At 51.0% G+C, this 26,128-nt stretch overlaps 3 protein-coding genes across 3 annotated transcripts; 2 read left to right on the plus strand and 1 right to left on the minus strand.

Moving 5' to 3' along the window:
- Window positions 1-7,148: 7,148 nt before the first annotated feature.
- PtA15_3A559 (uncharacterized protein) lies at window positions 7,149-8,801 on the minus strand (the record flags this gene model as incomplete). The annotated part of the gene is made up of 1 exon (XM_053167538.1): window positions 7,149-8,801. The coding sequence occupies one exon, from the start codon at window positions 8,799-8,801 to the stop codon at window positions 7,149-7,151; it is 1,653 nt and encodes a 550-aa protein (XP_053018745.1).
- Window positions 8,802-9,265: 464 nt separating this feature from the next.
- Window positions 9,266-11,222, plus strand: PtA15_3A560 (uncharacterized protein; the record flags this gene model as incomplete). Its single annotated transcript, XM_053167540.1, has 2 exons — window positions 9,266-11,047; window positions 11,193-11,222. 2 exons carry the CDS (start codon window positions 9,266-9,268, stop codon window positions 11,220-11,222), a joined length of 1,812 nt encoding a protein of 603 aa, XP_053018746.1.
- An 11,155-nt stretch (window positions 11,223-22,377) lies between these two features.
- On the plus strand, window positions 22,378-26,098 carry PtA15_3A561 (uncharacterized protein; the record flags this gene model as incomplete). The annotated part of the gene is made up of 12 exons (XM_053167541.1): window positions 22,378-22,669; window positions 22,796-23,700; window positions 23,863-24,013; window positions 24,089-24,299; window positions 24,371-24,420; window positions 24,485-24,607; window positions 24,670-24,762; window positions 24,849-25,173; window positions 25,274-25,377; window positions 25,439-25,727; window positions 25,807-25,886; window positions 25,950-26,098. The coding sequence occupies 12 exons, from the start codon at window positions 22,378-22,380 to the stop codon at window positions 26,096-26,098; spliced, it is 2,772 nt and encodes a 923-aa protein (XP_053018747.1).
- Window positions 26,099-26,128: the final 30 nt, after the last annotated feature.

The following is a 26,128-nucleotide window of genomic DNA, read 5'->3' on the forward strand; positions in this document are numbered from 1 at the left end:
CATGGACTGGGTTACAGGATTACCACCTGGAGGAAAGAAAAACTATAATGCATGTCTAGTTATTGTAGACAGATTTAGTAAAACACCTATATTCTTACCATGTCACAAAGATGATACAGCTATGGACACAGCTATAATGATTTGGCAACAAGTGATTGTAGGAATACAGACCAAAGCCCGCAGCAACCGTCCAGTAAGCTCGCGCGGCCAGACAAAGGCGCAAGCCCAAGCCCAGCCGCAAAGAAAGGTTAGCCCTCCTTTGCGGTCCAGACATAAGCCCTAACCATGGCCAAAAGCTAACGCAAAGTATCGCCTTGCCGATTACAGAAGCGCAGACAGCAAGAACCTTGAAGGTCGAAGCACAAAGACAAGAACAGACAAGCTCAAGAACCTTGTACGTCCCAAGACTAAACAAGAAGTAGACTTAGCAATAAGACTGACCTGATCGTGTTCTTTCCACAGAACTCTCGCGGAACGACTCGGTCTCAAGAACCAAACAGACCTCCTAGCCAGACTATCGGAAGCTCCCGCTACCCGTAAGTAAAGATCAGCTCTTATAGAGTCCAAACCAAGACAAGCTAACTGGGATGAACTTTGTTCAATCAGTGCAAGACACGTCAGAACTCTTCAGACAAGAGAACACAAAGTTGATACGTTGACACGGTTCATACTTGTGAGTAGAAAGACAAAACTAAAGACAAGAAACAGAGAGCACAGCCACTGAAGCCAAGACTACGGTCGACTGGCCAAATGAAGCTCGTACCGTAGATCGCACGACTAGCAAAGCCGTCGTAAGAGCCTTACATCCCCGCAATACTCACACTCACTCAGAACAGACCCAGGGCATTTCCAGCCCTGCTTTCAGGTTCATCTCACTGCTATTGCTTGAACCCTTAAAACTTGTAATTAGGACTATAATCTGATCTTAGCAATAAACTTTCAGTTGTCCAAATTCTTTTAGTGATTTCATGGACAGGACTATTCAAAAATATCATCAGTGACAGAGATCCCAAGTTTACATCAGATCTATGGAGAGGACTGTACCGCCTATTTGGCACTAAACTCTCTTTCTCAACAGCCTACCATCCACAAACAGATGGACTAGCAGAGAGAATGATTCAAACCTTGGAAGACATGCTAAGGAGATTCTGTGCCTATGGATTAGAATTTAAAGACTCTGATGGATTTACTCATGACTGGGTCACATTATTACCAGCCCTAGAACTAGCATACAGAACATCAACCCATGCATCAACAGGGAAAACACCAGCTATTTTAGAGAAAGGTTGGAACCCCAGACTACCACAAGACAGCCTGAAGAAGGACTTGGTAGAAGTACATCCCACAGCAGCAAGCTTTAAAAACATGCTGGACAAAGCCAGAAAACACGCCCAACAAAGCATGGATAATGCATTTGAATACAGCAGAGAAAAATGGGACAAAAAGCATAAAGTACCAGCTTCAAAATAGGAGATTTAGTATTAATATCAACTACAAACTTTACTAATATTAAAGGACCTAAGAAGCTTAGGAATGCATTTGTTGGCCCATTTGTAGTCAAGGCATTACATGGACCAAATGCAGTAGAAGTGGAACTATATGGAGAATTAGAAAAGAAACATCCTACATTCCCAGTAAGCTTACTAAAACACTATAATGAATCAGATGCTGAATTATTCCCTTTACGCAAGGAAATACCTGAAGCAGAAGTACCTCCACTTGAAGAGTCAGAGGAGAATAAAATTCATAAGATCTTGAAAGACAAGAAGATCAGAGGAGAGAAAGATAAATTATATCTTGTAAGATACAGGAACCCAATTCATGAAGATGAATGGCTACCAGAAAAAGACATTAAAGATGCGGATAAATATCTAAGAAGATTCAAGAACTCTAAACACAAAGATTGAATTATTTCAGAATTTAACCTTTTTAGAGGGGGCAAGTGTCAGCCTTAGAGATACATCAAGTATCCAAAAGACTGCAATAACTCAGTAAATAATAATAATTATTAAATTATTATTGCAGAATCAGATTCCTCATCATAAATTAAGGGGGGTTACCCACTTGAAGTACCCCCTTATTCCTATTCCTTCATGTACTAAATGTATAAATAAGAATTGGCCACAGAAAGCGCCCAAAAATAGTATTACATACAAAAAATTAGTAAAACAATTAAAGTACATAAAATTAAACTGTTGTACAATAATGAGTAATATTACTCGTGTAAAAATACCCCGTGAAAGTATTATGTAGACTTCTACTGAAGCTCTTTCATATGACAATTGGTTATAAACATGTCATGTGACAGAGTCAGGGAAATTAGTCTATTTTAATACAATTAAAATACCCACAGCCAAGCCCTTTTCACGGCTACAGCCCTGGATACTCCCATAGGGAGAAAAGGACTCAGTGTTTACGCCCACTGAAGTCCCCTCTATAAATAGAGGCCTATTTGGCCCTCAGGAAAAGATCCCCCAGACCATTCACCGCCCATAAACTGTAAGTTTGCCGTGAATATTCTCCCCTGCTACTATGGTAGCCTCTTTTCCCTTTTAAACCATCCCCTGCACGTAAAATCCACTGGATTAAACCTTTAAAATATCAAAAATCCCTTATTAGCATATTTACAAGATTTATCCTTAAAAGTAGTTGCCGTAAGACCTCCGCCTCTGACAAGCAGCCAATCAGTTTAAGCGCTTACCACCTACTTTTCTACGCCAAATTTATTCCCTGTAATTAATAATTATATATTATTAATTACATAATAAATCTTCCTCTTTTTGAAAGAGTGTTTAAAACCCTTGTAGTGGCCAAATTACCACGTAACAAGTTTAGTAATTTATATTACTAGTGTTTAAATCAGCACAGTTATAGTGCTAGGGTCCAAAACCCTTATTTTGACGGGTTTTTTGCCCTAAGCTTCATAAACAGAGCTGTCAACAATGATAGGCACATTGGCCAAAAGCCTTGACTTGCTGCAGACTGGCTTGCTCTTTATTCCACCCCCCACTGCCCTGGGGAGCGGGCCAACGTGGTCCTCCTGTGGGAGTGATTTCTTGAGGGGAAGCAGGCGTGGCTTGGCGACAGCCGTGACTCAGGCTCCGTTGATTCGCCGGTGCTGACGGTGCAGGAGGTAATGAAAGAAGCAAGGGTAGTGGACTGGAAGTCATTGGCGCAAGCACGTCCGCCGCGAAATGCCACGTACAAGAATTGTCAGAAACAACAGCTGTTGTCTCGTGCGGAGTCGGATAGAAGGCCTCATTGATATGAAGATTTTGTGCACAGTCTGGAGCTGGGCTTCATGGAGTGCCTTCGCCTTTCCGGCTCGCTCAACGCACCAACAACAGCGCCGGTTATGTCCAGGAGCCCCACCTGATCCACCACCTCCCCCAGGCCACGCGTCATGGCCCCAACCGCGAGGGATCCCTCCAACAGGACAGGTTCTTGTGGGCCCCATCCGCGACATCGTCGGCCGAGAGCAACTGGGATTGAGCAACGGCTAGTGAAGATACGTGGGGATCTGATAACTGGTCATGGCCTCCGAGCCCTTTTTTGTTGATCTTGAGGTGGGAGTCCTGCTCATCATCCAGTTCAAGTTGTTGGCTGCATTGACGGTATCAAAGTCAAGCGCCTGGCCCTCCTCACAACAGCAGCGCAGAAATTGTCAGCCTTAGAGTCATCACAGCTGACCTAAAAGCTGCCTGTTCTACCATTGTTACATATAAATTACTTTATATCTTTTTCATCTTAAGAGATAACCTTGTTTTGACTTCATATTCTGTTTCCTCATGCAATTTTAACCCTAGTTACAACTTATCAATTCATTGTAACTATACTCCTTCCCTGAGTTATTGAGTTGTGGCGCGCTTGCGCAGTTGTGACGTGTCAGCGCTACCAGGCGCGCCAAACCACATGTACATATGTAAATTACATAAGCAAACTGTGAAAATTTTTGTAGTCAGGATCCCCCTTGCCTGAGGCGGATATACAGACTCCAGCACCCCAGAACCATCACCCAGATAACTCCAGGATCACCACCAAAGAGCCTACTATACTCCCAGTATACCTACCGTCACAGGCGCCTAGGATATTGACAGTAAGTAACCTGTTTTACTGAACCTTGTTTATCTCAGAGGTACAACTCTGTGTCTTGCTTGATCTGCTCTTTCTTCTGGTTTTGCCTCCTTCTTGATCACAGGGCTGTCCCTCCAAATCCACAGGCCTTTGCCTCTATCTTGATCACAGGGCTGTCCCTTATTATCACTTGGCCTTTGCCTCAAATCTAGGTTACAGGGCTTTCCCTCAGGTTTCCCTTTAAGAACCTTGACTATCCAGAAGGAAGCTAAAAAATTGTGGCTGGATTAAACTTATCTAATCCAGATACCCTCCTGAGAGGAAGCTGTAGCACTTCTAGCACAGATTAGCAGCACTCTTCTGAAGAGTAGCATTGCCAGTTGACGTGCATTCCCACTAGAATAACCTAGTACTTCTCTTTTTCCTTATCCTGCTTGGTTTCTCTCTCTCTTTCTCTTTTTCTCTTATAGTTGTAGTTTCTTTATCCCAAGAAATCCAACTATTGCCCCCCCATTTCTTGTGTCCTGTTGTCACTATAGAGACTCAGGCTCACAGAAATTGTGTAAGAGAACAGATTGGCCAGGACCCCTTCGCATGTGGCTTGCTGGCCAAGGAAACCAGGCAGATCTTCGAGGGTGGGCGAGCTGATTGTAACACACTTGCAGGAGTTGGTCTGGTTGGCTTCCTTGCTGCAGAAATAATAAATTGTGTACAAGGTGTAGTTGTTGAGGTGGAGATTGGCTGGGGCTGGTTGATAGCAATAAGAACAATCAGGATAAGAGTAGTTCCAATTGGTTGAGAGGTGACTGTTGGCAGTATTACGGTGGCATGGCGGATGATAAGTGTCATCCAATGGAGAATTCAGGCTGAAGTGTGAACAGGGGTGGCAGAGTGGCGAGTCTTAGGTATTTAAAGAGGAGCTCTGGCCACTTTGTTTATCCCCCCAGGCATGTCCGTTTTTGCTGTACTTCCAGCTGGCGGCATGTTCACACCCCCTCACTTTTGCACTTGCGCAGTCTGGGGGGCTAAAGAGTGGGCCCCACATTGTGCAGATTGCCATTGGCTTTGCTGGGGGCCTTCAACCTAGAGAATGTCAAAACGGACCCGGGTATAATTTACACCGCCGGTACCCGCGTGTTTTTTTCCAAAAACAGGCACCCGGCACCGCATCCGGCACCGCCTGGCGGGTACCAGCGGTACCCGCCAGCTTTTTCTCATCAAAAAGGTCACCAAGAGGTGTCCTTGATGACCGGAATGAACGCGTCATCAAGAGGTCCTCCCCTTGATGACCGCAACAGGTCGGTCATTGAGGGGAGGACCTCTCAATGACCAGAAAAGCAATGACTGACCTGTTCCGGTCATCAAACAGGTCGGTCATGGTCATTGAGGGTACTCCCCCAACGACCAGCACGCACTTGTAATCGAGGGGAGTGACAACTCCCCTCGATGATTGCACCAGGGACCGTCCTTGATGACCGGTGCTGGCCAATGACCGGTCTATTGTCAGTCATTGAGGGCAGCTCAAAGCGGGCCAAGGGCCGGGGGTCCGGGAGTTACCCAATTAACCCGGCGGTACCGCACCGCTTTTTCCAAAAAAACGGGCACCGCATCCGGCACTGCCTGGCGGGTGCGCGGCGGGTGCGGGCGGTACCCGCCCGCGGGTGCCGGGTACTGGTTGACATTCTCTAATTCAACCCCATACTTTTTGATCCATCAAATTGAGATGGGCTGGAGTGTGAGCCTGGGTGCAGCAGCTATGCTGGTGTTAGGGGGCTAGGTTTCTGGTTGAGATTTTAATTTTGATTTTCAATGTACTTTAATAGAGGTTGCATGAGTTGTTTGTATCTACGTAGTGGGGAAACCCTTTCAATTTTTTTGTACTTTGCTGTCTTATGTGGCAAACTCTGTCATTTTTTGGTGAATTTTGTCTATTTTAGGGGGAACCCTTGAACTTTTTTTTCCAGAAAACTGTGGTTTTCATAAACTTGGATGTGGCTTGCCTGAATTTGACTTGTGTCCGGCATTTAGCGGGAAAACACATCAATGTGTGTGCTGTCAAGGAAGTCCTCAGTGATTGCAAGGAGACGGTGGGCCCAAAAACCCCAACAAACACTGAAATTCCATGGGTTCTCAATGTGGTCTATGTGGCTGAAGGAGTGTATGCTGATGGTTTGTATCTGCAACCTGAGACTCAGAAGTGGTTTGTGCAATGGGAATTGGCTTCTGTATCATCAATGAAATTCTGTGAAGTTATAAGTGGCCCAAAGTCAGGATTCAAGGTCCTGGTTCCAGGTATCCACCTTATTCACAAGCCAGATCAGGTCTGCACCACAAAATTCTCTCAGTGTCAGTTTCCTGTAATTCTTGTGTTTGCAAGGATGATTAACAATGCTCAGGGCCAAACTCTTGGTTGTGTTGTGGTGTATCTTCTGCAACCAGTGTTTTCCTGCAGACAGCTATACATAGCCTTTTCATGGGCCACAAGTCAGGCTGTGTAGCTGGTTGGATTGGTTAGTACAGATACCAGTGTAAGATCAACTTTTGAATGCAGTTGATTTATCTGTTGTTAAAGCTTCAGTGTAATCAAATGGAGGGAAATTGCCCAATGTGGGCCAATTTCTGGCCACTTGGGGAGTTGTGCTTGATTAAACCTTGTAATTAGTCAATGTATTGGTCAGCTGTATTTCTTGTTGCACTGATCATGTTCTATTGTAAAATTATGTTGTAATTATCAAGAAAAGAGTTTTGTGGCTAGCAGCCCTGTTGGCTGTGGCTGTGCACTGGTTACTGTACTCAAAAATTATATTTCATGATTTCAAGTGCAGAAAGATTTGAGCTGGGTTTGGCACTAATCTTTATTGCTTGCTCTTCATCTTTAGTTCACGCAGCGCCGCCACGAATTCACTAGTTATTGAAATGCAACAACAAAATTGAACAAAAAAATAGCATGCTGATTGTCTTGCTAAGCTGATAATGTAATCTGCAAAAGTTAAGAAACAATGAGACCATTAGTGTTTTGGTAATATTATAAAGCTATAAACAAATCAATGTACTATACCTTTATCTTCATGTTTTCAAAGGTTTATCCTAGAATTTATATTTGATGATGAGCTGAAGAATGATTCCATCCTAGAAAGGTATTTTTTGCGCTGAGGTGAATATGAATAATTGAAGACATTGTTGAAGAATGCTTTGACACTCTTTGGAACATTACTCGAGCGCGGGTGTTGGAAAACATTATCTCTAAAAGAAGCCATCCAAAAATGCAAGTAACTCCAGAGGATTGGATGAATTGCAGTATCTCCACGAGTACATATCTGTTTCCTGAGCTTTTCGGCGATAGATTTCATCAATGGTAGATCATTGTCCAAGATCCGGTGATTGAAGAGGGCAGCTGTCAACTTGTTAAAGGAGGTTCGGGCCTGGTCAAGCTCTTTAGCTAGGTTGATCAGCTTCGATTTTTTGCCGCCTCTCGGGACAATCGAATATATCATCTCAGCATAGAATAGATAGAGGGGGAAGAGGAACCCGACGGCATCGAAACCAATAAAGTGATCTTGAAGGAGATTTTTTTCGAAGTCTATCCCAGTTTCATCGAACCAATGCTGATACCAATCCTCATAATCAGACAAGAATTCGGGTAATTTTTTCGCCAGTCTTTGCTTTCTTATGTCGGTAGGCCTTTTACCGTTGATGCGAGCGCGTGAATCTACAGCGCCGATGTAAGAGTGATGGATTGCCATGAAATTCTTCTCGGGGATGACGAGTTGGTGGCTCAGGGTCTCTTCGAGCGTTGTCACGATCTTTTCTACGTCCCTCGTTTGTGTGGGATCGAATGGGTTATCAGGTGCAAAGAGAGTCCAATCAAACACTAGTCCTCCCTGCGGAGGTAACTTGCGGGAGAGCTTTGGTCGTTGGCTGTGAGGAAGTGGGATGAACAAGCTGTCTCGGCGTGGGGGGAGCAGTGGCCTCATCGCAAGGGGAGTCTCCAGTTGGAGGATGTTCTTCTTAGACTTGACTTTAGGTTTGAGACTTTTCTTCGCAGGCTTGACTCTAGGTTTAAGGCTTTTCTCTCCAACCTTGACTCTAGGTTTGAGGCTTTTCTTCCCAGGCTTGACTCTTTGATTGGGTCCGGAGGTAGTGTCGGAGACAGGCGGGAAGGCATCCTTCGAGACGGCGGGCACGCATGACGGACCAGGGCCTGCGACGGTATGACTCGGACTGTCGAATACATGGAGCACACCATAATCTGCCTGCGAAGTCTCTGCGGCCGCGAGACCGTCCGGGCCTTGTGTTCCGTCTGTGAGATGTCCGAGAGGGTAATCGATACCGCGTGTGTCCCCGAACTCGGTCCCAAATATTTCGTGGAATTCCAACGGCATGTCTCGCCAGTGAGCCAGGGATTCAGCGGGGTGTGCTTCAGCTGCAGGTTGGGCGAGATAATAGTCGGGCAGTGAGATGAGGGTGTGGTGGCTAGCTGATGGCCCGGCTGGAAGGCCGACGGGGTATGACTGATCGGCCCAGGATAGTTGAGGGTGATCAGCTTGTCCAGCCGCCGTGGCCGCCGATGAACGAGAGGGGACGAAGATATCATTAAGCTCGGGAGCGCGTTCGTCCCATCTAAAGAACTCCGCCCATCCGTCCGAGGCTGCAAGCTCGCCGACGAGCACGATTAATAGGAGGAGACTGAGCGACAGAATGCCTCTGCCGGAGTTACTCAGAGCCATCGTCGATGTGCTGGACTACACTTTTCCACCCCGTCGTGCTCGGACAAGCAAATCGAGAGCTGTGTTTGCATATAAATACATCAGCTTATCGGCTAAAGTTTCTCCACCTACAGCTAGCCTAACACAAACCTCTTGTTTCAGAGTGAGGCGGGTGGAACACCGCTAGCCTAACAGCCACTCAAAACGAGGGGGGGAGCACATCCCGAAGGGACTCTCCATAGGAGAGACTCATGTCATACTTTTTGCCTGAGAGTGATGCACGCATGGGGGAAGGGGGAAGTGCATCATGTTTTGTTCTGGGATGTAGGCAAAGAAGCCCTGAAACACAAGGTGGGTGGGTGTATCTTGAGAAGATTTGTATATTATTGAATCTGCTCCAGAGAAACTTGGGCTGACGAGCCCATGCCTTCGTCAATCCCCGAGGACCACAATAAAGTTGAAGAGGGTAGTAAGGCGCATCGACAATGATTCTGGAGTACAAATTTCGCAGCAGCATTCGGTTGGTCAGTCTTCTCGCAGTAATATTCCTCGTCAGCGGGTGCAAGCCGATGGCTCTTCCAACCTCGCAATCTGGCGCGGAGTGGTTTGCTTGGGACGAAGACTTGTTCGACCTCGACCATATCTTCCCTTCCGGTGGTTCGTCGGCGGACGGGGATCAACCATTCTCGTGCGGTCATTTACCTATCGGGCTTCCAGCCGGGTCATTAGCTAGCCACGTCTACCCCCCACAAGACTATTATCACCCTATTCAAGCTGCTACTGAACAACGTCCTGCTGGCACTCTGGCTCATGGGAAGGGCAACTTGCACAGCTTATTTGGATCAGGGTTCGAGGCCGCACAAAGCTCCGAACTAGAGCTCCTCGCAGACGGGACACCAGCCTCGAATGGCTTCGCGGCGGCAGGGGCTTCACGGGCCCTCAACCATATCTTCCCTCCCGCGCTTTCATCGGAGGCTAGGGCGGCTGGACAAGCTGATCACCACCAACCATCCTCGGCCTACCATTCAAGCCCCGTCGGTCTTCCAGCTGGGCCGCCATCAGCTAGCCACCACTCCCTTCTCCCAGAATTTCATTATCCTGCCCAAATGGCCGCAAAAGAACGCACTGTTAGCTCCCAGCCCTATCATGATCTGGACGTGTCGTTTGACTCCGGCGAACTATTTGAACCCGGGTTCTTACCCCACGACTTCGACACCCTTGCAGAGTTCCTCGGACACGGAACACCAGACCCGGATGGCCTCACGCGGGTAGGGGCTGCGCAGTCACATCATGGTGTAGCGCATGTATCGGATAGTCATAGTCAAACATTCACAGGTCCTGGTCCGTCAAATCTGCCCTCCTTCTTGGATTATACCTTCATGCCCTCCTCCGGCACAACCTCCGGACCCCACAAAAAAAGGCGTTCTCGTAAGCGGAAGCAAACCGTTGGGCCTGGCACAACCTCCGGACCCCACAAAAAAAGGTGTTATCGTAAGCCGAAGCAAACTGTCGGGCCTGTGGCCAAAAGCATCAAACCTCAGGATCTGCGTTTCAATCCCCAGAGGAATCCATGGGGCGACATGCCCATATTGGACATCCCATTTCCTACAAGCCGACGGCCTGCGCTTTCTAAAAAGCTACCTCCACAGGGGCCACTAGGGTTTTATTTGAATGACTTTGCACTCAATAATCCATCGGTGCCCATGGAACAGATGGAAATGGGTCAGTTTCTGACAGGGCTCAGAGCCTTCGAAACCCCGAACCCTCAACTTGTCATCTCCAAGTGGGAATTCCACTCGACTCATCGCACTTATCTCGGGCTTGGCATTGCACACAAGGATAACACACGGGATTTCAAGGCACGCGGGAATCAGAAGCCCCACATCGACAAGCAAGTTCGAGAGAGTCACTATAAAAGAAGGCGTAGATTAGCGAAGAAACTAGCCGACTTTGTGTCACATTATAAGGATTGGTATCAGCATTGGTTCGATGAAACTGGGATAGACTTTGAAAAGAATCTGCTCCAACCTCACTTTATTGGCTTCGAGGACGCTCCGGTGCTCTTCCCTCTCTATCTATTTTATGTTGAGATGATATGTTCGATCGTCCCAAAAGAGGATGAAGCCACCCTGCAAATGACACTAGTCCGCGCCCAAGCTTTATTCAACTCCTGGACTAAGAACTGCAATGGTTCGATATCTCAGAGTGATGAAAATCTACAACTGATTGTCGAAGCGCTCGGAATACAGAGAAATCGTCGAGGAGGTGTGAACTTGCATCCACACCTCTGGAGTTACTTAGAGATTTGGATGATCACTTCATGGGAGGATGGAATTTTCCGACGGAAGAAGGGTTCTTTGCCCTGTACAGTCAAAGAATTCTTTAATAATGTCTTCCATTATTCCTATTCAGCTCATCATCGCCGATACATCTCTAGGATAACAGCTCACCAACATGAAAAATAGGTATGTTGTATTGATTTGTGCTGCAGTGATGATGGTATCAGCATACTTACACTACAAACATTTATTATTTTGCCCAAAAAAAAAAAAAAAAAGTCAACATGAAAAAAATAAAACCAAAATTTCACTCAGGGGAACAAACTGAGCATGCTGAGCCAAAAAAATAAAATGTCCCAAACTGAGCAAAAACCATTGAACAATGTTTTGGGATGGTTTTTTTTCACGGGCCTGGCGGGCCTGGAGCGGGCTTGAGCGGGCCTTGAGCGGGCCTGAGACGGGCCTTGAGCGGGCCTGAGACAGGCCTGCCCCAAAAGCACATTGGGTCAGTATTAAAGGAGTTTTGCATTACCCTGGGAGCTTCTTGGGCTTTTGATGGGCCCAAAATCTCAACATGGGCTTTTGGTGGTCTAGAAGTATCAACCCGGGGCACTGAATAGCCCATGGGCCTTTGAATTCCCAGAAAGCCCCCCCACATAGCTAATGGGCTCTTAGTAGCCCATGAAGATCTTCATGGGCCAACAGATATCCTCATGGGCTTTTGGTGGTACAAAAAGCTCCCCATGGGCTTTTGGTGGTCCAAAAAGCTCCCCATGGGCTTTTTGTGGCCCAGAAAGGAGGCAAAAAGCCCATGGGATCCCATGATGGAAGTATCTGTTGGCCCATAGGGATCTTCATGGGCCACCAAGAGCCCATTAGCTATGTGGGGGCTCATGGTGGGCTTTTTGGGAATTCAAAGGCCCATGGGCTATTCAGTGGCCCGGGTTGATACTTCTAGACCACCAAAAGCCCTTGTTGAGATTTTGGGCCTATCAAAAGCCCAAGAAGCTCCCAGGGCAAGGCAAAACTCCTTTAATACTGACCCAATGTGCTTTTGGGGCAGGCCCGTCTCAGGCCCGCCCAGGGCCCGCTCAAGCCTGCTCCAGGCCCGCCAGGCCTGTGAAAAAAAACCATCCCAAAACATTGTCCAATGATTTTTGCTCAGTTTGGGACATTTTATTTTTTTGGCTCAGCATGCTCAGTTTGTTCCCCTGAGTGAAATTTTGGTTTTATTTTTTTCATGTTGACTTTTATTTTATTTTTTTGGCAAAATAATAAATGTTTGTAGTGTTATTCTTTTTTTTTTTATTAATGTAATCAACAGAGCACATAAACAGCTTGGCAAAACAATCAGCCTTTTCTCACCTAATTTAATCAATTTTACTGTGTATTTCAATCATCCATTGGGTACTCATTGTCACTTGATAGACTAGGGTAGTTGCAAACTATTCTCCATTTTTATTTGCCATTAAATATTGAGTAAGGGTACTTTTAATCTTGACATGTTTAGGAGTTTGTAACTTCCATTGCAAGAGAATCACGATTGAATCACAGTTTTTTTATTTATTTTGTTCAATCAATTTCCACATCTGGAACACTTCTTCTAGCCTGCATGTAAGTAAACTCAACCTGATAAATTGCATGTTGATTTTTTTTTCTACTTGACAATATGCCCTACTCCGCTAGAGATGGCAAGTTGGTACCTGTTCGGTGGTACCAGGCACCCGTTTGGTGGTAACAGGCACCTGTCACTGCCCCACAGGTACCTGTCTGCAGGTTCTGTGTACAGGTCCAGGTATGCAATTTGTGCTAAAAGAACACCGGGTACCCTAGTCCCAGACAGGTACACACCATTTTCAGCCCCTTGATGGCTTGTCTCTGCCGGGCTCAGGGCTTATTGGGTGTACATACTCTCTACCCCCTCAATGACTGGCATTGACCAGTCATCAAGAGCGTTGAGGTCTGGCGCAGACTGCTTGCTGAGAGGGTACACACCCCTCTGGATGACTGGCGCAGACTGGTTGCTGAGAGGGTACAAATTCCTGTCAATGAACGGAGCAGATCATTCACTGAGAGGGCACAAATCCTTTGACACAACCCTCTCAATGACTGGCGCAGACTGTTTGCTTAGGGGGCACACAACCCTTTAAATGACCAGCAATTGAGCAAGCATGTATGTATGTACACTAACCTTCAAGCCGGCAAGTGGCTATGTATCAAGGGAACTTGGGGGTTACACGCCAGTGGGTACTGTTTCCGGGTCTGGGTGTCCAAAATTCCAAACAAATTATGGGGAGTACCCCCACCCGTTGCAGGTATCCGGGTCCAGATGGCCATCTCTATGCTTTACTTTCTAATTATTTATATTCATCTAAGTTTATTGAAACCACAGTTTTGTGTTTCCCCTACAAAAAAAAAAGCCAAACAACAAGAAACAGCCACCCTAGAGTGCATTTAGGAAAAAAATATCCCCCAGAACCAAACAAAATACATTGGAATTGTGAGCCAGTCTCCCTCCAGCTGGCTTTCATTTATTTAATATTTTCAATATATATATTCTTTTTCTTATCTATTTTTCCATCTCTGAAAAAGGGCTGCCTTTGTTCATTTTGGCTGTGATCCTTCCTCAAAGAAGCAGAGCTTAGAGACAGCCTAGAGAATGTCAAAACGGACCGGGGTATAATTTACACCGCCGGTACCCGCGTGCTTTTTTCCAAAAACAGGCACCCAGCACCGCCTGGCGGGTACCAGCGGTCTTTGAGGCGGGTACCAGCGGTACCCGCCAGCTTTTTTTCATCAAAAAGGTCACCAAGAGGTGTCCTTGATGACCGGAATGGACGCGTCATCAAGAGGTCCTCCCCTCGATGACCGCAACAGGTCGGTCATCGAGGGGAGGACCTCTCAATGAGAAAAGCAATGACCGACCTGTTCCGGTCATCAAACAGGTTGGTCATGGTCATTGAGGGTGCTCCCCCAACGACCAGCACGCACTTGTCATTGAGGGGAGTGACAACTCCCCTCGATGATTGCACCAGGGACCATCCTCGATGACCGCTCCTGGCCAATGACCGGTCTATTGTCAGCGGGGCTCTTCAGGTGGCAGAGGCTCAGCGGAATGGACACGCGCTCAGATGAGGAAAACTAGCTATGTCTAGAATTCCGACTAAAAAAGGAACTGGGGAAAAACCCCTACAACTGAAGAGAGGCCACTTTATATAGTGGCCTCAAGAATGAAACAACAACACGTGACTACCCTGAGTACAGGGGTACAAACAAGCGTCTACAGCCGTACAGGACAAACCCCTGCGGCTGTAGCAAGAAGAAAGGAAAGGAGGCGCTTTAGCCTAACTCCGGCACTAGTCCAAACTAGGCGAGGAAGGCGGGTGCCTCCTGTATCTCGCCTCCAGAACAGGGGGTACCCGTCTGGTATCTGTAGCCCGGCTACAACATCCCCCTCCCTAAACGGGGGCCGTCCCGGACCCTGGTGGCGGCGGTCCGAGCCGGAGCCGGAGCCTTCTTCCCGGCGTTTTAGCCGGGGGAGCCTCTGGGCTCGCACTGGGTGCCCCTGTCTCTACTGGGGGCTTATTCTTGGTCTTAGCTAAAGACCGCGTCTTCTTGAGTAGGTCCCTTGCCACTTTGGCGTCGGCCCTCATCTCGCGCTGCGCAATAGCAGGCGGTGCGGCCCACATATCATTGACGATGAGTGAGCGCAATGCTACGGGTTTCAAACTGTTCCCGTTAACTGGTCTAGGGTATTCGACACCCTGATGATCCTCAACAATGTAGACATTGTTTTTGAGGACTGCTTTGACCATGAATGGTCCAAACCACCTTGGCTGACCCTTGGTGTGCTTTTCATTGCGAAGCTTCACAGCTTGCCCGACTACGAGGCTTTCTAAGTCTTGTGCAAAAGCCGTCTTTCCGTCGAAAGCCTCTTTATTCTTTAATGCACGCGTAGCAGTATTGCCCGCGGCAGTTATTCTAGTCTTATTTAGCGCCTCAATGCGCGCTTTTAGTTCTTCATGCCCAGGAAGGGCAGCTTCTGCGGCGATCATTCGCCGACGGTCCTGTGGCAACCTTGGTTTAACCCCATAGAGGAGCTCGAAAGGAGAGAATCCACTGCTATCGCTAGCGTGGATCCTTGCGGAGAACAACGCAGCCGGGAGAAAGTCCTCCCATTTAGCTGGATCTCCAGTCTTGTTCATGCGGAACAGAGCCGCTTCTAAGATTCCGTTGAATCTCTCCAACTTTCCATTAGTCTGGGGATGATACCCAGACGTCCGGACTGGCTTGCTCCCGGCCGCAGCCAGGAACTTCTGGAAACCAGCGGACAGGTAGTTGGAACCGCGGTCCGTTAGTAATTCTTTTGGGGCTCCGAAAGGTGTAATCACCTCGTCGAAAATGGCCTGTGCCAATTCTGCCACTGAGGCGTCTTTCAGCGGAACTGCGACCGGCCACGACGTACAGTGGTCAATGGCGGTCAGGATCCACTTGAAGTGGCTCTTGTGACTCTCCGGCATGGAGATCAGGTCCGAGGACCATTGCTCGAACGGGAGGACTGCCGGCAACGGTTTTTGGAGGCCGGTTTCTTGGGATGTATGCGGTCTTTCATGCACTTGGCATGACGCGCATGTACGTATGTAGCTGTTTACATCGTCATATCTCTTCGGCCACCACCCTCGACCCCGGAGGATCTGCAGGGTACAGTCTCTGCCGCGATGGCCTAGTTCATCATGAACCGACCTGAGCAAGTCGAACCGGTACGCGAATGCCACGAACGGGGACCTCTCCTTCAATCCACGACGGCCGAGATAGATCAAGGTTTCGTCTTCTGGATTGTACTCGAACAGCTCGATATTTTCCTTCGCCCGTATTACCAGGCGCTCCGGGATTCCTTCCGGTAAGTCTCTTCCGTCAACCAAATAAGGTATAATCAACGGCCAGTCTGTCTCATGAAGCTCATTGGTGACTTCTTCTAGCAACGCGAGGTCGCTTCTACGCGAGAGTGCGTCGGGCACGACGTTGTCGGCCCCCTTCTTGTACCTGATGTCGATATCCATCTCGGCGAATTCTTCAATCCAGCGTAGGAGACGCTTCGTAGGCAGCAGCTGGGTCTGCAGATAAGCCAGGGAAGCATGGTCAGTATAAACCACCGTAGTCTCCACGGCGCCATCCAAATAGATGTGCCATTTTCTCCATGCATGTATGATGGCTAACAATTCCCTTTCTTGAGCAGGGTAATTGGTCTGAGCTTTATTTAGCTTACTTGATTCAAATGCCACGGGATGTAGCGTTAAATCCTCTCTGTCCTGTAGTAGGACGGCTCCGATGGCGAAGTCTGATGCATCGGTCTCCATCACGAACCGTTTAAGGACGTCTGGTAGTAGGAGGATCGGCGCGCTGACCAACGCTTCTTTAAGCTGTTGGAACGCCGTCTCCTGCTTCGGCAGCCATAAGACGGACTGCCGCTTAGTTACTCCACCGGCCGTCAAATCATGGAGCGGACCGGCGATCTTGGCGAAGTTCTTCACGTACCGCCGATAGAAACCACACAGCCCTAGGAACGAACGTACGTCATAGACCGTCTGAGGTCTCGGCCAATCGCGCACACAACTTAGCTTCTCTTCCATTGGACGGATCGAGTTGAAACCGATAATGTGGCCCACGTATTGGATTTCTCGTAAGCCAAATGCGCACTTTGCGCCACTGCATTTCAGATCCTTGCGACGAAGCACTTCGAGGACCGACTTAACATGTTGTACATGTTCTTCTTCTGTAGCCGAGTAGATCAGGATATCGTCGAGGTAAACCTGGACGAATACATTGATAAACGGACGGAGGATCTGCGTCATCATACGCTGGAACGTGGACGGGGCGTTCACTAACCCAAACGGCATCACCAACCACTCGAAGTGGCCATATTTGGTGCCAAATGCTGTCTTAGGTACGTCCGTCTCTGCGATCTTCATCTGGTGAAATCCTTGTTGAAGATCAATCTTCGAGAAGAATTTTGCTCCCCGCAACGCATCAAAGCATTCTTGGATAATTGGCAACGGGTGCCTATCCTTCTTGGTAAGTGCGTTTACTTTTCTGTAATCTACGCACAGTCTAACTTTCCCTGAGTTGGGATTCTTCACCATTACTATAGGCGAGGACCACACCGACGTCGATGGACGAATGAACCCAGCTTCTTTCAGGCCAGCCAGCCGCTCTTTGAGGGTACCCAAAAGAGCCGGAGAAAGCTGCCGCACCGGTTGATGGACCGCGGCCGCATCCCCGGTATTCACTAAATGCTCAATGGTTCTCGGCTTATCCAAGACCTTGGTGATCGGCCCGGAGACCTCTCCAAAGCTAGCCACAAGGGACTGCAACGACTGACAAAGTGTAGCATCCGGCCCAAACACCGTAGGTAATCCCACCGGTTGTTCGTCTCTAGGGCCGGCGACACCTTCCGATTCCATCAAGCAGATGAACGACTCCCGGGCACCTTCGTAAAATTCGTGGCGCCGGATGGATCTAGGTAAGAAGACCTCTTCGTTGTCAGTCATCATGGCCAGCTCGTGAGACACCAAGCTGTAGACTGAGGACGCTGATAAACTGAAAGGGACGACGTTACTGAATCTATCCCTCAGGTGCCATGTATTTGAATCCCAGTCGGTTGAGACGACATTTGCGGAAATCCAGTCACAACCCAGGATAACGTCATAGCTCGACAGCGGCGCTACCCTGCAAACAACTTCGAAGTCAACCTCCGAGAGAATGAAGTGGACGGTAGCCAGCCTATCGTCGGACACCCGGTCGCCAAAAGCTCCGGTAACTCTGAACGACACGGCCGAACAAATGATTGGCAACTTCTGATCCACGACAAACGTACTAGACACGTACAACAAACCCGCACCGGTGTCAAGGAGAACCCTGGCCAAGCGGCCCTCCACTAGGTGATGGAACTCTGCCCGGACGCCCTGAGGCTTGTCTGGCGCAAACTCGATTGCATGGCATCCATCAATGCACAAGCAATCTCCAACAACATCGGCGGCGGTCTCTGGCGACTCAAAGCCGGTCTCAACAAGCGCGTCCGATGCGGCTGTCCCCATGCCTGGGTGACTAGCACTATCCTCAGCTGACTCTGACTCACGGTGGCACAACTCACGGTGAGGCTCTTGTAAGTCCTTCTCAACAGCAGATGGATTGCATAAGGTAGAAGAAATTACAACTAACGTCGGTGGGAGAGACTCTTCCTCACCGACTATTCTTTTTTTTTGGTTCTTGGCTTGGTTAGCCTTCTCCCACGCTTTTTGGGTGTCGGTCTTAGGTTCTGGGAAGTTCCTCGCGGAATGCCCCTTGACTTTGCAATTGTGGCAGGGCCACGAAGTCTTCTTCCGATTCTTGCCTCCGTTGCCGTTGGCTTGGCGCTTCCCGGATCCCAATCCTCCAGCAACTGGCGCTGCGACCGAGGTGCGGTAATGCTGGTCGTTGGCGATTGCTGCCATAACGACATCCTTCATTGCGCAGGGATTACCACGAATGGTTTCTCCGGTGACGAACTCCTGGACCCTTCAAGAGAGGCCCGGGGTGAGCCGAGTGATGAACGCGGTTTGTTCATTGTGGGCGAAGTGGATCGTCTTTGCCTTCTGCTTCCAAGCGCAGAACCGCTCATAGAAGAACTGGACGGCCTTGTTCGGCCCTTGTCGCAGCTAATCCAACTCCAACGCTAGTAACGCCGGCGTAGTGCCCAACGGATTCAACCCGACGAGCCACTCCTTGAACTGTGCCCAGATTTTTGGCTGGGTGTCTTCGGCGGAAGCATTGTTCCAGTCGCGAAATGCCTTCCCACTTAGGCGCTGGCTGGCTACTCGGTGCCAGATCCCTGGGTGGGCTCCGCGATCCTTGATGAGGACCGCGACTACTCTTAGCCAGGAGGTGGCGCTTTCGCCTAGCCCCCCCGAAAACTTCGGACTGTCTTTGTCCGGCCATCCCTTTAGAACCTTTGACGGATTGATCTCGGGCGGGATGACGAGCTCCGGCACATCGGCCGGTTCGGGGGCTTGATGGAACGCCCCCTGAGGATTTCCTGCGGCTGGAGCCGCGTTCTGGTACCCAGTCTGGTGGTACCCTCTGGCCTGCGCCGATTGTTGATACCCTTGGTGCTGGTATCCTTTGGCCGGGCCCGGTGCTGCGGCTGAAGCCAAATTCGGAGCGTGGTGGGCCGGCTGGTGTTGAGGGTGGTTCACCTTCATTTGATTGAAAGCGCTCGTCAGAGACGCTTCAATCTTTCCTACGGTCTCCTCAGAGGATGCGCCAGAAGAGGGACCTACTGTTTTGGGTTCCCAGTCAAGTAAGTCATCTGAACCAGCAATCAGATACTCGCGCTGTCTCAGCCACTGACATTGTGGGCCAGTCATGGCGCTGACTTCCTCCTGATTCGCCGGCCCTGGCGGGACTTCGCCGAGATCGGCCAAAGAGCCTTCGCGGAACTTTCCCTTTGGGCTGTGGGCAACTTTTCCCATGTTTGACATCTAGACGACGCGTGGAGGGTGGTAAAGACAAAAAATAGTAAGCTATCACGAGCCCTTCTCTCTTCTTCAAGCACTATGCTCGCTATTCTTTTGCTGAACCTCACCCAGAGGCGTCACCCTCTTAACAGGGCGACAACAACTGTCACAAACTATGGACTTCGGGACCAACCCGCACGGAACTCGGAAGTAGGAAGAAAAAACTGAGACCTCGACTGACCGCAGGGTTCTAGCGGCGAGGAGGATAAGAAGATCTTTGAACGGAGGACGGTGGCGGATGCGTTGGGTGATGTGATAAAGAATCCGAAGTAAGTAGGTAAAAATTTTTTTTTATAGTAATTATGACAAGTTGTTATGATTGAATGGTTGACTTTAGCTCTCGCTACCACTGAAGCGGGGCTCTTCAGGTGGCAGAGGCTCAGCAGAATGGACACGCGCTCAGATGAGGAAAACTAGCCAGGTCTAGAATTCCGACTAAAAAAGGAACTGGGGAAAAACCCCTACAACTGAAGAGAGGCCACTTTGTATAGTGGCCTCGAGAATGAAACAACAACACGTGACTACCCTGAGTACAGGGGTACAAACAAGCGTCTACAGCCGTACAGGACAAACCCCTGCGGCTGTAGCAAGAAGAAAGGAAAGGAGGCGCTTTAGCCTAACTCCGGCACTAGTCCAAACTAGGCAAGGAAGGCAGGTGCCTCCTGTATCTCGCCTCCAGAACGGGGGGTACCCGTCTGGTATCTGTAGCCCGGCTACACAGCTCAGAGCGGGCCAAGGGCCGGGGGTCCGGGGGCTACCCGATTAACCCAGCGGGGGAAAGCGGTACTTGCAGGGGGCGCGGCACCGCATCCGGCACCGCCTGCACCAGGAAAAAAAAATAGTCACTTGATGGCAAGTGACATGATGCAGCTTTGGTTTCTGCTCCAGAGCTACTCCAGTGCTGCTCCAAGTCTGCTCCTCCAGCACTTGTAGAGCTTGCAGGACTGCACCAGAGCACTCAATGTGGCACAGTCAGCTGATCCTAATTTTTTCCCAGGAACAGCTGATGCTCATCATAAGCTGAGCAGTAGGCATTGACTGAGCCTGGGCCAAAGCTGAGCATTGGCTGAGCCTGGGCCACAGCTGAGCATTGGATATTCCAAGCCTGAAACAAATCCAAGTGTCAGCTGGACCAAGAATATTCCAAATCTGAGCATCAGCTTAGCCAACAATGGTCCAAAGCTGAGCATCATCTTGGAAAAGGCTTGTGCAGAGCTTAGGATCAGCTGGGACAATACTGTTCCAAAGATTAACACCAGCTGGGCCAAAAATTTTCAAAAGCTGAGCATTGGCTGAGCCAATGCTGGTACAAAGCTGATCATTGGCTGAGCCAAGGCTGTTCCAAAGCTGAGTATCAGATTTTTTGAGACTATTCAAAAGATTAATATCACCTGAGCCAAGGCTGTTCCACAGCTGAGCATCAGCTGAGCCAAGGCTGGTCCACAGCTGAGCATCAGCTAAGCCAAGGCTGGTCCACAGATGAGCATAAGCTGTTACAGGAGTGGTCAGACTCAGAATCTGAGCATTGGCTTGGCCAAGATTTATCCAAAGCTGAAAATCAGCTGAGCCAATACTGGTCCAAATCTGAGCATAGGCTGGGCCAATGATAGTCCTAATCTGAGTCTAAGCTGAGCCATGACTGGAATAAAGCTGAAAATAATCTGGGCCAGGATTGGTTCTGATCTGGGCAACAAAGCTGAGCATGAGCTGGGCACCAAAGCTGAGCATAAGCTGGGAGCTAAAGCTGAGTATCAGCTGACCAGAAATGGGGATCAGTGGTGCCCAGAAAAAACTGAGGATCTCCTGTGGAAATTCTTAAAGTGGTTAGATGGTGGGTAGATGGTGGGTAGATGATGGGTAGATGGTGGGTAGATGGTGGGTAGCCTGCTGGAGCTGGCATGATTTCACTTGTCATCAAGTGACTATTTCTTTTTCCTGGTGCTGGCGGGTGCGGGCGGTACCCGCCCGCGGGTGCCAGGCACTGCCAAACGGTTACCGGTTGACATTCTCTAAGACAGACCATTATAAAGCTTGGTGATGTTGAAGATTTTCTTTTCAATCAGGAAAAAGTTGTTTCAGGTTTGCTCTAGCCTCCTGCTTGAAGAATTTTTGTGATTCCTCTAGCTCCTTTCATTAAGATCCTGAGCAATTTGCATTAAATTGGATGATTTTCACACTTTTCCTTTCTTATTTATTTATTTATTTATTTATTTATTTATTTTTTCTTTTTGTTTCACAATCATGAATGCTTCAGAAATTATGTTGCACTGCTGTACTAGCCAATCCCATGACTTGAGGTCTGAATGAGAAATGTGGTTCCAGTAAGACTTTATCGCACTCACTGGTCACATGATTCTGAATTTAGCTATATTTGATAACCCCTATATTTAGGGGGTACCAAATGTACCAAATCCAAGATTAGAAACCATTCAATTGACCAGAAATTTTACTCTGAAAGGGGTTACTCCACCAAAGCTCAATGCGCAGCCACTGTACACATGGTGCATAGCCATTACTTAGTCAGATGGAGATACAATGGAAGCTTGGTTGGATCATTCTGTGTGCAGTTGGCCCAGTTTTCCTTTTTTGCTGTGTTGGCCTCTGCAAACGTGTGTTTTTCTGAGTGCAGCTTCCGTTCTGACTCTGGAGTGGTTTGTCTTGCCAGGCTCGTCCCCCGGGGGCTCTGTCGGGGCTCCCCCCCCCCCCCCCCCCACAGGTATCTCCGGCCTGTGCTGGGCTGTGTCTGGGCTGTCCAAGCACCACACGATGAGCCTCCCAGTGATCCCAGACGAACTGCTGGCCGCACTCGCACACGAACCACCACCCCCACCGCCAGCGACCAACAGAAACAGGATGAAGGAAAACAAGGAGACGATCTGGAACCGATTCGGATTCAGCTCAGCAGCAGCATCCCCCACCCAGCGCAAGCAGAAGCCAGCAGCATACCACCCCCAGACCACCCCAGCAGCACGCGCACGCGCAAGCTTCTCCTTCGACCACTACATCAAAACAAACGAACGCACTCGCTCGCGCTTCATCGGCTCAGAGATCATCAACGGCATCTTCAGCAACAGCACCAGCCACCACCAGACCATCGACCAGCCAGCAGCACGCTCATCATCCATCAACGCATCCAAGCACTTCAACATCAGCAGAGCATCAGTCGACCAGCTGCCCGTCCCAGGGCCATCCATCACCAAACCCAGGCCAGCCCGCAAACCCTCGCTCGACCACCCCCCACCACCATCAACCGACGACGACGAGCGCTGGTCCTCCACCGCCATCAGCCTCACCCTCGAGGACGAGCTGGCCGAGGACGAGCTCAACATCGGCCACCCCCACCCGCCCGAGACCTTCGTCCACGACCTCAGCCCCTCCCGCCCCCAGGACAGCCTGCTCGTCGCCGAACCCCCGCCCAAGCCAGACTCACGCATCCCCCTGCCCTCCCACCCCGCCACACGGCCCATCCACCAGCCCGCCCAGAAAACACCGCATCCGCCCATCTCCGCCCGCCACGCCCGCGCCCGCTCCCGCTCCCAGTCCGTCTTCAGCCTCTCCACCCCCGCCGCCACCCGCTCGCCGAACCGCGCCAGCGCCCTGCGCCACCAGCTCGACCCCCACCACACCCTCCAGATCGCCACCCCGTCCCCAGGCCCCGTCCTCTCCACCTCGCCCCTCGCCCTCTCCCCCGCCTCCCCCGCCGCACACCCTCCTCCCCAGCAGAAGACCGTCTCCGCCGCATACACCGTCCCCTTGAACACCGACCTCCTGCTCCTCCAGTCCACCCGCAAACCGGGCTCGAGGGGCCGCAGTCTCAGCGACACCTTCGTCCGCAAGACCCGCAGCTTCATCGGCCTCCTCCCGCCCCCCACCACCCCGCCTAGGTACTCGCTCCACGGCCCGCTCCAGAGCTTCACCATCACCAAGCCCGTGCCCTCCGCCCTCGCCAAACAGGCCATCCTCAAAGACCTCCTCGCCTCCTCTTCCCACCTCCCCCAGGAGCAGCAGCAGCACCATCGCCCCCCGTCCGATGGCGACAACGAGCTGCGCAAGCTGTTCCGGAACCACAACGCCACCGACCAGGCTTCCGCCTGCATCGCCTCCGACACCTTCCAAGCCTCCGCCGAAGATGACGACGACGAAGAGGACGCGTTCCCGCTCATCGACTCTCCCCAAGTCGTACGTCCCTCCCCAAAACAACCACACACACACACACAGTAAGTAGACTGACGATGAGGGCGTGTCCCACAGACGGAAATGCTGGGCGTCAAGGCCGACTTCGTCATCGCCGTCGCCGGCCCGAAAGGCGTTGGGAAATCGACGATCATCAGTCGGGCCTTGCGCAAGTCCATGGACGCTGGGGACGCGGTGGAGCTCTACCGCGACGCCTGCGCCAACCGCAGTCCGTCCCTCCTCCCCCTCTCCTTCCCAAAAAACCCCCGTGGGCTCACGTTATGTATGTGTGTGTGTGTGGTAGTCTCGGCGGTGGTGGCGAACATCGGCAGCGCATCTCCCGGCCCCGGCCCGCTCGAGGACCCCAGATCGAAGCTTTCGCAGGCCCCCAAAGTCTTGCAGGTCCTCGAGATCGACCAGCCCATCCTGGCCGATAAATGCATCTCGACGAGGCGGGCCAAGGAGGGCCTGTTGTGGCCCGCCGGGCTGCCCCATCTCGACGGCGTCCTGCTCTGGTCCGTCCCTCTCTCTCTCTCTCTCGCGAGGCAAAATACGTGGATGTTGATTTGGCGGATCCGACGGACAGCTACGACGCGACCGATCCTCATGCCCTCGACCATCTGAGGCCCTTGCTCCGTCCGTCTCCCGCCCCCTCCTCTTTCTCCAGTCTTTCTGACACCAAGAATGTGTGTGTGTGTAGATTCGTTCTGGACCCGCGGCGGGATCGCGTTGATCGTCCTGGCCTGCAAGTCGGACAAGGAGGAGCACCGGAACGCGACCAGCCCCTTGAAGGCCGCCGAGCTCGTCAACGTCTACGGCACCGGTACCTTTCTCCTTCTTTTTAACTGCTGGAGGCTGTTTTGGCTGACACATGGGTTGGTGTAGGCATGATTCAGCTGGATGGCGGGACGGACGACCCGGGCAAGAAGATGCGCAACTCGTTCAACTGGATCGTCAAGGCGATCAAAGAAGCCCGCGGTACGTCGCCCTCCCCCTTGACCCACCGAAGGAAGAGACGTCGGGGGCTGACGCGCGCGCCGAGACGGCTGACCGTTTGAGGACAGGCGAGCATCGGTCGTACAGCCGCGCCTCGTCGACCAACATCCTGGGCTCGATGTACGGCGACGACGAAGGCCGCTGCTCGCGCTCGTCGTCGGTTGTTGCGTCGATGACGACGACGCTGGGCGGCGACGGCCCGTCTTCTGGCCCTGGCGCAGGCACCTCCGAGGACGACGAGGAGGAGGAGCTCGCCGCGGGGTCCGCGGACGATGGACACGACCAGCCGGTCCCCGGGAACACCGCCCTGCCCAGCCCCGCAAGAACCCCGCGCAAGAACACCCCCGCCTCTCTCGCTCAGCTCGACACCCCCGGCCCCTCGTCGGCGGCGGCGTCCCGGGTCCTCATCTCCGCCTCCTCCTCCTCGCCCACCCTCGCCTCCGACCCGCTCCTGCACATCGACGACGCCGACGTACGTGCCCCCCGTCCCCAGCCGAGGGTTTTTTGTTGTTGTTGATGAGCTCGTGCATGATCGGGTTGTACAGGGCGACAGCTTCTCGAACAACGCCTTGGTCGCCATGTCCTACGAGACCTCGAGTACGTCCACCGCCCCACCCGCTATCCTCCGCCCTACTTATCGAGCGGGTCTTTTGTGTAGCTCGGCCGGACGGGAGCTTCATGCATGGCGGAAGCACGCCTGGCTCGCCGCGCGAAGCGAGTCATTCGGGGCCCGTTGTGGCGGACACTCCGGGCCGATCGGGTGCGTCTGTGGCCGGGGAAGCCTCCCCGCTCCTCCCGACCTCGCCGGCGGCGTCGGGGTCGGGCCCGCCCCCGAAAGACGCGCCCTCGCCGGACGCCGCCGGCCCCGGTAATCGCGCCCTCGACCCCTCCAAGGGCCTCTCCGGCTCGGGCAAACATGCCGTCCAGAAAGCTATCGCCATGAGCCAGTCCGTCCCCCCCCCCCCCCCCCCCCCCCTTGCTTCGTCCGGGTCGCTCGCTGATCCAATGTGGGCCTTGTTTTTCCAGGAGAGGCGCGGATATGGACCTGCATTTCGAGAAGTCGGTCGTCATTGATAAGTTCGTCTTCGCTACCGTCAGCGGCAACGGTACGTCCCCGAAACCCGCCTTTTCTATTGTGATCGGGGCGTTGATTGTTTCGCGGGCTCCAGAGCCGAGCTTTGTCGACCAATTCTTGATCATCTTCCGCCGCTTCGCGACCCCCTTCGAGGTTCTTTCGGCGCTCATCTTTCGCTTCGATTTCGTGTCTACTCATATCGACCGGGACCCGATTCTCGGGCGGTATGCCCATCTGAAGTAAGCTCCTCCCACTTGTATTGGTTTGGGAGGC

The sequence above is a fragment of the Puccinia triticina genome, chromosome 3A (assembly GCF_026914185.1).
Source record: "Puccinia triticina chromosome 3A, complete sequence".
Classification (NCBI taxonomy): domain Eukaryota; kingdom Fungi; phylum Basidiomycota; class Pucciniomycetes; order Pucciniales; family Pucciniaceae; genus Puccinia; species Puccinia triticina.